This window comes from Chiloscyllium plagiosum, unplaced genomic scaffold (genome assembly GCF_037043375.1).
Source record: "Chiloscyllium plagiosum isolate Xiang-an unplaced genomic scaffold, Cpla_swu_hap1 HiC_scaffold_22, whole genome shotgun sequence".
Taxonomy (NCBI): Eukaryota; Metazoa; Chordata; class Chondrichthyes; order Orectolobiformes; family Hemiscylliidae; genus Chiloscyllium; species Chiloscyllium plagiosum.
In genome coordinates this window covers 51,155,395-51,171,861 of record NW_028270160.1, presented here as the reverse complement: position 1 = coordinate 51,171,861, position 16,467 = coordinate 51,155,395, and the positions used below count along the sequence as shown (strand labels likewise).

The window sequence follows — 16,467 nt, the reverse complement described above, 5'->3', positions numbered from 1 at the left end:
GCGGGGTCTGTGACGGAGACAGTAACAGTGCGGGATCAGTGACGGAGACAGTAACAGTGCGGGGTCTGTGACAGAGACAGTAACAGTGCAGGGTCAGTGAGAGACAGTAACAGTGCGGGTTCAGTGACGGAGACAGTAACAGTGCGGGGTCAGTGATGGAGACTGTAACTGTGTGGGGTCCGTGAGAGACAGTAACAGTGCGGGCTCAGTGACGGAGACAGTAACATTGCAGGGTCAGTGACGGAGACAGTAACAGTGTGGGGTCCGTGAGAGACAGTAACAGTGCGGGGTCAGTGACAGAGACATTAACAGTGCAGGGTCAGTGAGAGACAGTAACAGTGCAGGGTCAGTGTTGGAGACAGTAACAGTGTGGGGTCAGTGACGGTGACAGTAACAGTGCAGGGTCAGTGACGGAAACAGTAACAGTGCGGGGTCAGTGATGGAGTCAGTAACAGTGTGGGGTCAGTGACGGAGACAGTAACAGTGCGGGGTCAGTGACGGAGACAGTAACAGTGTGGGGTCAGTGACGGTGACAGTAACAGTGCAGGGTCAGTCACGGAGACAGTAACAGTGCGGGGTCAGTGATGGAGTCAGTAACAGTGTGGGGTCAGTGACGGAGACAGTAACAGTGCGGGGTCAGTGATGGAGTCAGTAACAGTGCGGGGTCAGTGACGGAGACAGTAACAGTGCGGGGTCAGTGACGGAGACAGTAACAGTGCGGGGTCAGTGACAGAGACAGTAACAGTGTGTGGTCAGTGACGGACACAGTAACAGTGCAGGGTCAGTGATGGAGACTGTAACAGTGTGGGGTCTGTGACGGAGACAGTAATAGTGTATGGTCAGTGACGGAGACAGTAACAGTGTGGGTCAGTGAGAGACAGTAACAGTATGGGTCAGTGAGAGACAGTAACTGTGCGGGGTCACTGAGAGACAGTAACAGTGTGGGGTCAGTGAGAGACAGTAACAGTGCGGGGTCAGTGACGGAGGCAGTAACAATGTGGGGTCAGTGATGGAGACACTAACAGTGCGAGGTCAGTGACGGAGGCAGTAACAATGTGGGGTCAGTGATGGAGACACTAACAGTGCGAGGTCAGTGACGGAGACAGTAAAAGTGTGGGGTCAGTGATCTGTTTCTTCAAAAGGAAAAAGCTGTTATGAAAATGCATGTTCGTCTTTCTGAAGATTTTCAACTTAGGAATTGACTTCCATCACAATTTCAAATAGAGCACTCCAACCGAATTGAACATTCCAGAAAGATGTGTTGTTTGTAAACAACATGCGAATGTGGTGATTATCTAAACAGTTCTGGCCACAAGTTGAAAAATGTATTTTGTGACTATATTTTAAATAAATACAATACCTGTCATCAAAAACCAATTAGTTAAACAATTCTTCGGGACAATGAATAACTACATTGTTCAGAGGCACAGTGACCATCGAGATCAGGCTGGTGAAATTGCTCCTGTCTAAACAAAGTACATCAACCTGGATAAAGAAATCTGTAATCATTGGAAATCTTAAGCCCTGTTTGGGACATATAAAGCATTTCTGAGCCTCCTACCAGGGCACAACTTCGCCTTCAGTTGTACACCTCAAAGGGTATTCTTCTGTTTCAGCTGTCATCCAGCCTGTTGCTCACCGCACTCAATCTTGTATTGACCCCTCATCGGAACAACAGTCCAACACCATCTTCGATCCCTCCCTCTGTGATATCTCTCTTCAGCCTGCAGGTGAGGAACGCCTCCCTCTGCATCACCCGCCGCCATTAATCCCCTTCAGTCTGTTTTGAATCCATGAGCTGCTGCTGATCATCAGGCAGAACCATTCATTCAGGTCTGGCAGGCCTCGAAACCCTATGGGTTGTGTTTAATAATGACACACTGTCCATCGTACAAGGATGACCCTTAAGGATTCCTCAATTATTTAAGACACTCTGCAACCAAGTATGGTGCTACTACTCGGCACCAATATCCCCTTATTTAGAGCTCCCTTCCTCCCCGATCTGGGTGAAAGATGGAAAGCTGAATTGGGTGTAAATGGGGCCACATGGGATACATTTAGTACTGCACACCAAGCAGAGGATCATCCAAGCACACTGATGTTCACATCATTACAGCATGCACTCCGTAAACCTGGAGACACATTTAAACTTCTTGACTACACCTACCCCGAAGGAGGAAGCTACTGCATTTTTTGACTGTGTCTGCGGCACAGTCGCCCTCTATTCTGGGGACACTGAAGGAGGACAGTCCCCTCTGTTTAATGCAATGCTGTTGCAGGTTTTGCCTGACAGGGTAGCATCTTCAATACAAACTGATAATATGAATTGGTCAGATGATAGTGAAGCCCAGATGTGATGTGTGATGTCGTACTACCCGAGCAATGGCCATGACGACCTGCCTGGTCTTGATACTGTACCCCGCATCAAGCAGGGGTTTGTACAGAGATCTGCTCGCCACTGTTCTCCTAGCCCCACAATGAAACATGGACACCAGACTGACCAGCACAGGTACACATCATTTCGTCATGACCACTGCACTTCACCACATGGGACCCCTTCCCATCATGCCTCTGGGCAGCTTGGCCACTATGCCAGGGATTGTTCATTACCCTCTAAACAGGGCCACGGTTCTCACCGGAAGCACACATCCTTCACTACCTCTCACCCTTTCTGACTATCCCAGGCCAACTATCCTGTCCTCTCAGGAGACCATGCTGATGGGCCTACAGCAATACTTTGCACTGAAGGGATCTCCCTTTGCTTTATGATTGACCCCAGTGCGATTCACTCTCACCTAACGTGGTCCAAGATCCAAAGGTATAATTTTCCCCTCTCTAATGAATATGTGGAAATTTCTGGTTTGATGGGTGAACCTGTTGTTTGCCCACTTCCTGTCCAGTTTGAAGGCCGTTAGCCGTTCTATTCCGTTTGCTGTAACTCAAGCCTGAGGTGTCAACCTGACTGGACGTGACTTACTCTGCCCTTTGCAGGTAGGGATTGTGTGCCTCGATGGGGGCATATCAAAATGTATTTTCCCTGAAGCCTGCCGTCGTACCTTACCCCTCTTCGCTCCTCCTCATGGGGGTCAATCGATTTTCATGCCTCTGACTTCACCCCCTCCACCTTTTAGATGTTACTGACCCCATGTTACTCTATGCTCTGATCACACAGGCTGCTCTGTTCAAATGCAGAATATTTATCAAGCAGTGCTTGGGACTCTACAGACTGTGAGGAGAAAGTGAGGTCTGCAGATGCTGGAGATCATTCCTGAAGAAGGGCTTATGCCCGAAACGTCGATTCTCCTGTTCCCTGGATGCTGCCTGACCTGCTGCGCTTTTCCAGCAACACATTTCCAACTCTGCAGACTGTGACAGTTATTGGCCTCACTGAGGGATGGGAGGGCTCTGCCTTCCTTGACAAGGTGCCCCTGTCATCTCTGGCACCAACTGGGACTCACGGCCCCTCACGTCACTCTCACTGTTCATGAGGGCCATCGCTAGGATTTTAAGCTGCAGCTTTGCGACGGCAAGCAGCTGATTCTTTTTATTTCAAAAGGCAAACTTTTCCTCAGGGTTCCCAGGTGTATTTTTCACAGCCTTTCTGCGTGACTGGCACACTGGCCCACCACGTCGCTGATGTGTCCCTAACCTCAGGGGTTCCTCCTGACTTATGGGCAATGTCCAAACATGAAGTTGGACTCACTAAGGTTCCCCCAATTAAGGTCAAACCAGGTTTGCTCTTGCCCTAGATTCCACAGGTACCCTTTGTGTCCAGAAGCTGAGCAAGGAGCCTCTGAAATGGTCCAGTCTTTCCTTACACAGGGAATTTTACATGCTGGTCACCTTGCAACACCCCAATCCTTCTGGACCTGAATATCAGTCCAAGATCTCCACCGTATCAATCAAACTGTGGAAGCTTTGCATCCTATTGTGCCCAACCCAGCTACAATTCTCAGTAGCATCCCGCCTGAAGCATGTCTTTTCACTCTTGTTGACTTTCAGCATGCTTTTTTTTGGCGATTCCCCTTGCTCCAGCCTTACAGTATTTGTCTGCCTTCACGTTTATAGGTACAGTATACTTGGACTTGACTCCCACAGGGTTTCATTCATTCTCCTACCCTTTTTTCACAAGTACTGCACTCCCAGTTGACCACACTAATGCCCCCTGGAGGACCCACTATCTTTCAATGGTGGATGACATACTCCTTGCTAGCACTGTTTGGGATAATAACAAACAGGACACAGTTTACCAACTGACGTGTCTCCATTCATGGAGCTTCAGAAGTGTCAATCACAAGTTAAATTTTTGAGTGTGTTAATCAGTGCTACTGATTGTTCCCTCACCCAGAAGCAGTTACCCCATCTTACAAACCCCACTCCCTACCTCACCCAGGATGGGAGCCTTTTTGGGGCTGGTCAATTTTTGCAGGCAGTGGCTTCCAAACGTGACAGCTTATCATAGAGCCCTTACTCCTTATTCCTCTCTGAATGCTTCCCTTAACTTTCAGTTGTCTGACTCGGCCATGCAGTCAGTTTCTGCCCTCAAAGATACCTCGGCTGCACCCCCAGCAGTAGGCTGCCCACTGTATGACAGACCCTTTCAGTTGTATTTTAGTCTGATAGGTGAATGTGCTACTGGTGTCCCAATTCAGCAGCATGGTGACCGTTGTCGCCCGGTGGGCTGTTATTCTACTAAATTGGCTCCTGTTGCCTATGGTCTCCCTCCATGCCCTCAAATCCTAACTGCTGTCCACCTGTTAGTACAGGCAGCTTCTAACCCGACCCTCCACCAGCCCGTACAGGTGTACGCCTCGCACTCTGCTGTCAATGTCCTCACATCTCAGCAGACCCAACATCCCACTCATGCTCGTCTGAGCTGCTGAGATCTCACTATCGCAGACCCCTTACCTCTCGTTTCGCTACTACTCCACTTTAAATCCTGCTACGTTCCTTGAGCAACTCCCTGATGATCTTCCTGACCCCCACCCCCCGCATGACTGTTTCCTTCTGAATCATTTCCTTACTGCTCCTCACCCAGATTTGGCAGATCTCCCATTTGAAAATCCTGACCTCCATATTTTATGTTGCTGGCTCTTCCTCTGTTTCCCTGGATGGTGTCTGGCAGTCAGGCTATGCTATCACAAGGAATATTGCTGTTCAGGAGTCTGCTGCTTTTCAGACCCATGCCTCTGCACAGAAAGCCGAGTTTTTGCCCTGACCAAAGCTTGTATTCTAGCCACTGATAAAATTGCTAACATCTGCACTGATTCCAGATACACATTCGGTGTTATCCATGATTTTGGTTGCCTCTGGCAGCAACAAGGCTTCCTCACTTCTACGGGGACTCCCATTCAAAATGCTCTTTGGGTTAAAAATCTCTTTGATGCTATTATGATTCCTTGTCAATTGATATTATTATATGTACCGCCCACACAAAGGGGGACAATCAGGAAATGCCCGTGCTGATTCGGTTGCTAAAGAGGCAGTTGCATCAGCCATGTTAGTTGTTCCAACTGACAGGAATCTGGCTCCAAATCGAGTAGCTACTCCAGGGAGAAAGGGCATGCCAGAATCTTACTGCCATTCAAACTTTATAGAGGAACGCCTCTGAATGTGAACGTGTACGTGACACGCCAATGGGGTATTCGCACTCCTTGACACTAGACCTCTGGCTAACACCGGTAACTCAAGTTTGTATTCCTGACTCTCTGTTCCCAGTGCTTATTGGTTACTTGCATAATTGTACCCATCTCAGCAAGGAAGGAACGGTGCAGCTACTTTTAAACACCTGGTGGCGCCCGGATTTAAATACAGCAGCTTAAACACGGTTGGGTAGATGTCTTATCTGCATGAAAAATAACAAGGTAAATGTATTAAATGCCCTTCCAGGACTATTCCTCTCCCTGCCAGGTGGTCCTTTTGATGTATACAGCTTGTTTTTATTGAGTTACTTGAGGTACAATGTTATAAATACTATTTAGTGATGATTGATGTATTTGGCAAATGGATTGAAGCCTTCCCCAGCACTAACTGTACTGTACATATAGTGGTGAAAATATTGCTAACAGAAGATATTCCCCACTCTAGGTTGCCTAAGATGATAAACTCTGACAATGGGCCACATTTTTCTGGCCTGAATCAATACTGAATTGTGTGAATCACTTTCAATTAAACAGCTACTGCACTGCACTGCATGTATCACAAAGAGACAGTGGGGATTGTGGAATGGGCCAACGGTACCTGAAAAGAAAAGTTATCTAAATTAGTCGAAGACACGGGGTTAAACTGGCTCAAAGTTTTGTCCTTGGCACTATTTCACATGTGAGTGACTCCACATTCACAGATCGGACAGAGATAGTTCATGGTCAGCTAATGAGGGCTTCATGGGATGCTCATACTGAACCCCTAAAGGGCATGGATCTCCATGTAATGGGTGAGCAAATGCAGAATTACTTGGAACAGTTAACTCTTCTCTAAAGTTTCTTCACTCACAGGTCCAACAATCGCATTGCCCAACTGAGGAAAACACAATCGCCTACCAACATCCACGAGTAAACCCAGGGGACCACGTGTTGGTCCAGAACTGGGAAAGAAACACATGAGGACATCGCTCGAGTGGCCCCTTTCAAGTCCTACTAGCAACACCAACCTCGGTCACAACTGAAGGACGTTCCAATTGGGTTCATCTATCTGATTGGAAGAAGGTTACTCCTCAACCAGTCAACAACACAGCATGATTTTGGTACTCTTTGGACTTTTTGAACTCTTAGGGGTAGGTGAACATTTGACAAACCGGCCTATTCGGGAACTGCACGCAAACACTTATTTACATATGTCATATATGTACACTGAGAAATTGAATATAAGTGTTGGGTTGGTACACATATCCGTTCAAGAGAAGGAATACCTACCCACCCCCTCCCTTTCTGTATATCAGAAACAGTTGAGTGGATGTTACGATGGAATCACACAAGGCTTAATGGGGAAATGAGGATATGGGAATCAGGAGGTTATGAAATGACTATATTCTCAACATGGTATCAGCCCACATATAATCACAACTCAGTTGTCCCTTTCCTTTACAGTCCATTTGAATAACATGACAGGGTCCCTATGCTTTTGAAAGTTAGGACAGGGAATGCTAATGGGGCAAAGCAAATGTAATCTCACATTTGACTGGCAAGGCCCAGTAGTCAGTATTTCAAGAAATGGGATGTTTAACTGTGATTGGACCAGGATATAGAATATTACATCCGATAGTCCATGGGTCTAATCCATCATGCAGCCTTGGATGACATTGGTTGATGATTTTACAGTTTACAATAGCACATACTTTATATGTGGCACCAAAGCATACCCATGTCTTCCTGCCAATTGGATAGGATCCTGCTGTCTGGGTTATGTTGTTCCCTACATGCATCACCTGACCTCCCTTAAGCACCACCACGAACTATGAGAGCCATTACTGGGCTGGTCCAGTTCCTCATGTTGTCTTTTCCGTTATACAGAATGGATCGAGTACCCAGCGAATTGGTTCACACAGCCTCAGCATTGGGATACCTGGCCAACGAGACAACTTTAGAAGCCAAGGGAACTGGACAAGCTCTGACTGAGGTCTCAGCTGAGCTAGTGGCTGTCCGGACAGTGGCACTGCAGAACTGACTGGCTTTGCATTATCTGCTAGCCTCGCAAGGGGGAACATGTGCTGTTGTGGGTCAGGAGTGCTGTACTTACATTCCAGATTCCTCTGAAAATATTACCAACTGAGCTGAACTTATTAAGCAACATGCTGACCACATACAAGACATTGGGAATGAACTCCATGATTATAACCCACCCAGTTGGTTGGGTCACTGAATGTTTGATTGGATCTTTAAACACTAAAGATTTGACATAATAGCCCTCATGAACTAGTACTATTGCTAGCAGGAATAGGGTTACTTGTCTGCTTGTGCCAATGCATTTCCAATCGGATTTTCAAAATGCCTATATAACTGATTGTCATGATATGACAAAAGGGGGGAATGTAGTATTGTGGGAAAACATTTAACATTGCATGATGGGGAAAAAATTGGTCAAGTCTCAAGTTATAATTCAGTAAGTTATAAAACAAAAGGTCACAAACAGCTTTCAGGAACGGTGGCACAGTGGTTAGCACTGCTACCTCACAGCACCAGAGACCTGGGTTCAATTCCTGCCTCAGGCAACTGTCTGTGTGGAGTTTGCACATTCTCCCTGTGGCTGTGTGGGTTTCCTCCAGGTGATCTGGTTTCCTCCCCCAGTCCAAAACTGTGCAGGTCAGGTGACTTGGCCATGCTAAATTGCCCGTAGTGTTAGGTGTAGGGGAATGGGTATGGGTGGGTTGCTCTTCGGAGAGTTGGTGTGGACTTGTTGGGCCGAAGGGCCTGTTTCCACGTGGTAAGTAATCTAAAACTGAATTTAAACAAATATAAAACTTCAGTCATCTTTTTCATGGAATAGAAACAGAGTTATGGAATGATGCAAATGATTAATTTTCTTTTAGACTAAGGTTTAGCATTACAGGTGACACACTTTTCATGATAATCTGTAATTGCTCAGCATATTCTAATGTATGTAATGACCTCCTTTTCTTTTGCAAGGTGCGAAACTTGGAAGGGAAGCAGGGAACAAATTGGATCCCTCCTCTTTCCAAGTCTCAGCCAAATTGCTTCAAGTATTTACAATAAAGGCTGATTATTGTCAGTTCAATTGATTTTTGAGTATTGTTGATTTCTTTTGCTCTTACAAATCCCTGTGAATTAAATTCTGAGAGGCTACAAAGTACTGACCGACAGCAGCATAACACCCACTCAGAGTAGGGCCTGCAGCACGTCCACACACCACCCCAACTAGAATGGGGATTGAACCTCGTGCCGTTGGCACCAACCTGATTCGGATTGGTCACCCAACCAAGCTGCTTCCTCAGACAGACCGACTTGCTGTGGCATTATATATCATGCGTGTTGCAACCTAAAGGGATGAATAATGATAGCAAAGGCCCCAGTTACTTTTCATCACACGGCTGATCAGAAACTTCTCCCACTCTTATCACCAAGGGGGCACTGGTGAAAACTGAAACAGAAACAGAAGTTGCTGGAAAAGCTCAGCAGTATCTGTGTGGAGAGAAATCAGAGATAACGTTTCAGGTCTGGTGACCTTTCCTCAGAACTAAAAGGAAGGGTCACCGGACCCAAAACGTTAACTCTGATTTCTCTGCACAGATGCTGCCAGACCTGCTGAGCTTTTCCAGCAACTTCTGTTTCGGATTCCCGATTTACAGCACCTGCAGTTCTTTCAGTTTTTGATGGTCAAAGCTGCACTGGTGTCTCCCGGAACAATTCGCAGGTAAATACTCAACCTCAGCCTTACTTTGTGAGTTCACCTTCCATGTACTGGAAATTCAATACAGGGTTCTGCCTCAGAGCTTGGGGGACACTACCCATTGCAGTACAAGACTTCCTCGAACAGATAGCAACAAGCTCTGAAGTACAGACAAATTGAAAGATAAGCATCACTTGGTCAGATTCCTCCCTGTTGAACAGTACAACATCTTGTCCTGTCTTTGAATGTGCTCTTAGTGTGGCACATAGCAGTGGAGGTGGGAGTGGGAGAACGGTGGTGAGAGAATGGGGGGAATGATGTTCCCTCTCTCTCAACAAAACAGCCCTTTGTGCCCCAAACATTTCCAAACTTGGCAGAAAAACTTAAACAAACTTTCAGTCCCCAGCACCCTCTGCTCAGCACTCAATGCAAAAACCAAATCAGGAATTACAATGAGGGAAGGCAGTGACACAGTGGTACTATCAGTGGACCAGTAATTTGGGACACCCCAGGCCAATATTGTGAAAACAAAGCGTTCAAATCCCAGGTGGTCACAATTAAATGGAATAAATAAATTTCTTGCCGACCGTTGTTAGTTGTCATAAAAATCCACCTCATACATGAATAGCCTTCAGGGAGGGTAATCTGTTGTCTTTACCTGGTCTGGCCTGTACCTCACTCTCAATCCAAAGTAGTTGACTCTCAACTGCCCTCTGAAATGGCCCAACAAGCCACTCAGTTCAAAGACAATTAAGGATAGTCAACAAATGCCAGTTTTGCCAGTGAAATCCACATCCCATGAAAAGAATTAGATAATTCTGAAAGAATCAGTGATGGCACTCCAAACTATTCTAATGACTCAGGTTTCCTGAAGCAAAATCTCAATCATCACTTGACTGACTCCAAGTAAAATTGAAAAAGGAGTTAATATTCCCATGTGGTTCTGTTTAATTATACCCATATTCCCCACAGCTCCCAGAAACTCCAATGCAAGTAATCTCAATAACATCACCATATGACACAGATTTTCAATTGGCCATTGCAGTGTTACACCTGCTGGAATATACAATCCAGAGAAAAACACAAGTAATTAGCAGACAACAATATCCTTTCAGTGAAATATTGCCCTGCTCACAATCTGGACTGTGATCTTAGACAACTGCAATTTGTTTTCCCATTGTTCAATAGCATGAATCTGCACAAATCACATCGGATGTAAAATGGGCAACAAGTCTTGAACACATGACTGAAAACCTTTCAATTATTATGTTACAGGATCACACCAAGCTACAGCATGAATGTCCCAGGGAGAGTCATTCCAGACTACAGCGTGAATGTCCCAGGGACAGTCACTCCAGGCTACAGCATGAATACCCCAGGGTCAGTCAGTCCAGACTACAGCAGGAATACCCCAGGGACAGTCAGTCCAGACTACAGCGTGAATGCCCCAGGGACAGTCACTCCAAGCTACAGCGTGAATGCCCCAGGGTCAGTCAGACCAGACTACAGCCTGAATGCCCCAGGGTCAGTCACTCCAGGCTACAGTATGAATACCCCAGGGACAGTCAGTCCAGGCTACAATGTGAATGCCATACAGATAGTCACTCCAAGCTACAGTGTGAATGCCCAAGGGACGGACACTCCAGACTATAGCGTGAATGCCCCAGGGTCAGTCACTCCAAGCTACAATGTGACTGCCCCAGGGACAGTCACTCCAGGCTACAGCATGAATACCCCAGGGTCAATCACTCTAGGCTACAGTGTAAATGCACCAGAGACAGTCACTCCATTCTACACTGTGAATGCCCCAGGGTCAGTCACTCCAGACTGCAGTGTGACTGGCCCAGAGACAGTCATTTTGGGCTACAGTGTGAATGCCCCAGGGACAGTCACTCCAGGCTACAGCATGAATGCCCCAGGGTCAGTCACTCCAGACTACAGCATGAATACCCCAGGGATAGTCACTCCAGCCTACAGCGTGAATGTTCTCAGAAAGGTTGTTCCAGACTAAAATATAAAAGAGGCCGTCACTCCAGCCTATAGTACAATTCTGCCAGGAAAAGTGATTACAGCTATGGTGTGAATGGTCACTCCATAATTCTGGAGACAATAACTCTACCCATAGTGCAATACCTGACAGTCAGTCATTCCAGCTTACAATTAGCTGAGTGCACTCATATTACCCTCTTCGACTTTCAGTTCTCTAAATGTGGGCAAGTCTTTAGCAACTATTCACTGAGCCACATCAAAGTGTTGTGATTCTTTAATCAATGGCTAAAGCAGGGATGCTTGCCCTGAGACTACCTCAAACAGAACAAAGACTTTTTTGCATTCATTTACAAAATGCAGTGTCTCCTCATTCGGTCAGCACTTATCCATCCATCCCGAATTACCTCTCTTGGGCTGAGGGGCCTGCTTGGCTCATTCAGTGTGAAATTAAGAGTCCATCAGAGTGCTGTGGGTCACGTGGAGGCCAAAGCAGGTAAGGACCAAGGTATGGGCCAAATGCTGGCAAAGGGCACCAGAATAATTTGTAAGATCTGGTCAGCATGGATCTGTTTCTGTGCTGTACATCTCTATGACATCCCGAAAGAAAGTGAAAGTGAGGACTGCAGATGCTGGAGATCAGAGTCGAGAGTGTGGTGCTAGAAAAGCACAGCACATCAGGCAGCATCCGAGGAGCAGGAGAGTCGACGTTTCAGGCAAAAGCCCTTCACCAGGAATCCTGACAAAGGGCTTTTGTCCGAAACATCGACTCTCCTACTCCTCGGATGCTGGATGAGCTGCTGTGCTTTTCCTGCGCCACCCTTTTCGGCTCTGCCTCTCCAACATCTGCAGTCCTCACTTTCTCCTATGACTGTATGACTGCAGATTTCCTTCCCTAAACGATCTTCGTGACTGCTTACAACAATGGATTGTTATTATGGTCACCATTAATCTACCTTTTAATTCCATGTTTTAATTGAACTCAAACGTCACCATTTGCCACTGTGAGATTTGCATCCATAACCCCAGAGCATTAAACAAAAAAACCCCAAAGACTGTGGATGGTGTAAATTAGAAACATAAATAGAAATTGCTGGGAAGACTCAGCAGGTCTGGCAGCCTGCATGGAGAGAAAGCGGAGTTAAAATCAGAGACTTTCTGTGTCCCCAGAACATTAGCCTGGGGTTCTGGATGACGAGCACAGTGACATTACCACTCAGCCTCATCCCAGCAGGAAGGATTCATTGGAACACTCCAGAAGCTGAGGAACCTACATTACAGGGACAGATTGAAAAAAGTGAGGACTGCAGATGCTGGAGAGTCAGGGTCGATAAACGTGGCAAAAGACAGCGCTCTCTACAGTTACAGTTACAAAGTGAAATCATTTTCACTTCGACAAACAAAGACAAGCAAATTGTCGTAGAGTGTGACATTGAAATGGAGTTTCCATAAAATAAAACAGCCTCCCACATGCTGCAGGGTATATATGTAGGTAAGAAGGCCATGGCTTCATGGTAATATCACAGAATCGTTCATCCAGAAACCCAGGTAGTGTTCTGGGGACTCAAGTTTGAGTCCCCGTTCGGGCAAATGGTGGAATGTGAATTCAATAGGAAAAGAAACTGGATTTGAAAATCTAATGATGACTATTTTTCAATTGTTTGAAAAATAACATCTAGTGTCTTTCAGGGAAGGAAACTGCCATCCTTACCTGGTCTGACTTACATGTGACTCCAGAACCACAGCAATGTGGATGACTCTTAACTGCCCTCTGGGCAATTAGGGATGGGCAATAAATGCTGGCCTGGCCAGTGACACCCTCATCCCATATCATTTTTTAAAAAGAATGATATAAGATCATTAGAAGATTTTGTATTCATTTCTGTTTATGGTGGGTTGTTGGAGGGGGTGCAGGGGTGAACAATAAAACCATGAGGAATCGGGATTTGGTGACTAGAGTAGGAATAAAGTTGAGGAGATTGACAGATTGAATGATAATCGTGGTGGTTCGATCATGCCTGTCTTGGTGACAATTATCTCCCTGACTAACTCTGGGCTCCCACGTCCGTGAGAGACCGGAGACTCTAGTAATCACAGCAGGAGCTTCATTAAATTAGTACAGCAGTGGTATATCATCCCGAGGGTTAGCTACACGCCTCCAGTACAGTACATCCTGTCTGCCTACAGCAATTCATCTAAAATCAACCTGTTGAGGGACGCTGTGACACATCTCCAAAGCAGCTATGCTTCTGGCTCTGAGGGAGAGGCAGTGCTACTGAATCACAAGTGACCCCCCTCCTGCCTAGTCATTCTTAGCTGGCAGCTAGAGGTCTCCAGCAATAACTGGCCACAGACTACGCTTTACTTCTAAAGAGAGAGCCGAAGGGACAGTTGTAGAAGTGGACTGCAGCATTGCAGACACCGAGAGAGACAGTGAAGGGGAACTAATTGCTTAGTTCACATTAACAGTCTGAAGTAATGCTTCATGTTGGTCTTTGTGAAGTGGTCACCTTGTCTGTTATGTTAGATTTTCCCATTAAACCAACAGATCCCTGTCAGGAGCAACATCAAGCCCAAAATAAAACAGCATGCTCCTCCAGTTGGTGAGAGATTGGGAAGTGTGGATTTGCCAGCACTGACCGGGGGTACACAATGCTGTGAAACGTTGACTGAACCACATGGAGAGATAAGCGGCAGCTTGTGAAAGCTCGGCTCTACCTGAACCTGTTCCAGTTCGCCCTGTCATTGTCACAGAGCCAGAAGCTGTAAACTGATGATGCTGAGAGCAGGGAGAGAGGTCAGTGTGAGCGGCTAGAAATCATTCAAGGGCCTGTCCTGCTGACCAGCTCCCTCCACCACCCAACACACACACATACACACACACACATACACACACTCTCCTCTCCCTGGGGTGTCCTATACCCAGGTTACAGCCACAGGCTGCCCCCTCTAACTCACTCACTGAATCACTCCGCCTGCTCCCGTCACTCTATCCGAGTGATTTACCCATTCACTCGTCTCCCTCTCCAGCCCTGGCAGATCTGTTCTGTATCCCCCACTCCAACCCCAGCACATGGCTCAATACAGAAACCTCTGCTTCCTTCACACAGACTGATAAGTCACTTGGTATTGCTGTGGGCTTAGAAGCAATGATGCGGACTGGGGGCAATGGCAATGTAACTGTGGACTGAGATTAACCCGCAGTGACTGGGCAAGTGACAGCTCAGTGTGTGAGAGACAGACACTGTGTCTGTGGGAGAGAGAGACAGTGTGTGTGTGTGAGAGACAGAGAGAAGACAACACGCAGCATATGTTTGGATCTGACAGAAAGACAGAAGAACAGAGACTGTGTGTGTGTGAGAGAGAGAGAGACAACCTATGTGTGAGACAGACAGTAATGTACGCATAAGAGTGTATCTGTGTATGCGTGAGAGACAGAGTTTGTGCGTGAGACTGTGACAGAGACAGTGAGATACTGTTCGTGTGAGAGAAAGACACAGACATGTGTGAAAGAGACTGTGTGAGAGAGAGAGAGATGGAGACAGTGTGTGTGTTTGTGAGAGACTGTGTGAGAGAGAGGTGGAGACAGTGTGTGTTTGAGTTTGTGGGAGACTGTGTGAGAGAGATGGAGACAGTGTGTGTGTTTGTGAGAGACTGTGAGAGAGAGGTGGAGACAGTGCGTGTTTGAGTTTGTGAGAGACTGTGTGTGAGCAGGAGAGACAGAGGAAGTGAGAGAGCGCGAAGGTACAGATGAAGCTGCTTACTGTGCACTTTTCGGGTAGAAGGGGAGGGTAACATGGTTCAGGTCCTGGATGTCGAAGGCGGTGGGCTCCGCTGAGATGGCCTGCCTTTTAGTTCTCTGCTGTTCCTGCAGTGAGCCCGCACACTGGCCTGCGCTGTGTTTGCTGGCCGGCTTGATCACTGAGCGGTACTTGTCCAGCTCATTCTGCAACCTCTGGATCAGGTCATCTTTCTGGTCCAGCTCCAGCTCCAGCTCATCGATCAGGGCATCCCGCTGCCTCAGCTCCTCGATCTTCTCCTGGAGAGCATACTGCAGGTCCCGCAGAGTTCCCATGTCAGTGCTGGCGAGCTCTCCCTCCGCCAACTTTCCCCAAAGTCACCGCCCACTTTGCGGAACTTTCCCAGAGAATTCCGCTCCTCTCTGCTCTGTTGTAACAGCAGGGGTTTGTCTCACCAACTTCCACACCCTCCCTCCCCTACTGCTCCTCTTCTGAAAAATATAACATCAACCTGGGCGAGCGGCCAGTTTGGGAAGTGGTTTCTTTTGAGGAAGCTTTCTGTGCCAGCGATATCGCCCGTCCTTCCGGCACTGCTCAGTCCACAGCTGGGAGCCTCTCTCACTCTCTCTCTCTCCCTCCCTCCCTCACACACACACACACTCTCTCTCTCTCTCTCTCTCTCACTGCCTTACGTCAATGCTCCATCTACAAGGCAACTGTGGCGCCTACAGGTCCCTGCAGGAGTTACAACCCAACTTCCCCAACTCCATCCCCCCCCCTCCTCTCCCCTCCCCTCCACCTGTCCCCAGCTCTATACCCCTCCCTCTCTCTCTCTCGCTCTCCCCACCCCCTTCTCTCCTCCCCCCAGCCCTTCACTTGTTCCCAGCTGCAAGCCCCCCTCTCCCTTTCCCACCCTCTCTCCCTCCCCCCCAATCTCTTCACTTGTCCATCCCCCCTGCTCTCTCTCTCCCCCACATCCCTTCACTTGTTCCCATCTGCAATCCCGTCTTTCCCACCCCTCTACTCTCTCTCTCCCCCAAACCCCTCTCCCTCATCCCTTGACTTGTCCATCCCCCCTGCTCTCTCTCCCCCCCCACCCCTTCACTTGTTCCCAGCTCCAAGCTCCCCTCTCTCTTTCCCACCCCTCTCTCTCTCTTCCTACCCCCCTCTCTCTCCACAATCCTTCCCCATCCCTTCACTTGTCCACCCCTCCTCTGTCTCCCCTCACCCCTGCACTTGTTCCCATTTGAAACTCCCTCTCTCCTTCCCTCCCCTCGTTTGTCTCCCCAATCCCTCCCCATCCTTGACTTGTCCACCCCCCTCCTCTCTCTGTCCCCCCACCTCCTTCCCTTCCGCCGTTGCTTGTTCGAACTTTCTAAGGACTTTGCAGCATGAGGTG

At 47.6% G+C, this 16,467-nt stretch overlaps 1 protein-coding gene across 2 annotated transcripts in view; it reads right to left on the bottom strand.

Moving 5' to 3' along the window:
* prkg1b (protein kinase cGMP-dependent 1b) overlaps positions 1-15,512 on the bottom strand; it is a 750,557-nt gene extending 735,045 nt beyond the window's left edge. For both annotated transcript variants that reach the window (XM_087999056.1, XM_087999057.1), the window contains exon 1: positions 15,093-15,512. In XM_087999056.1, coding sequence (XP_087855182.1) covers positions 15,093-15,403 — 311 coding nt within the window. In that variant the 5' untranslated portion in view covers positions 15,404-15,512. The remainder of the gene's footprint in view (positions 1-15,092) is intronic.
* Positions 15,513-16,467: the final 955 nt, after the last annotated feature.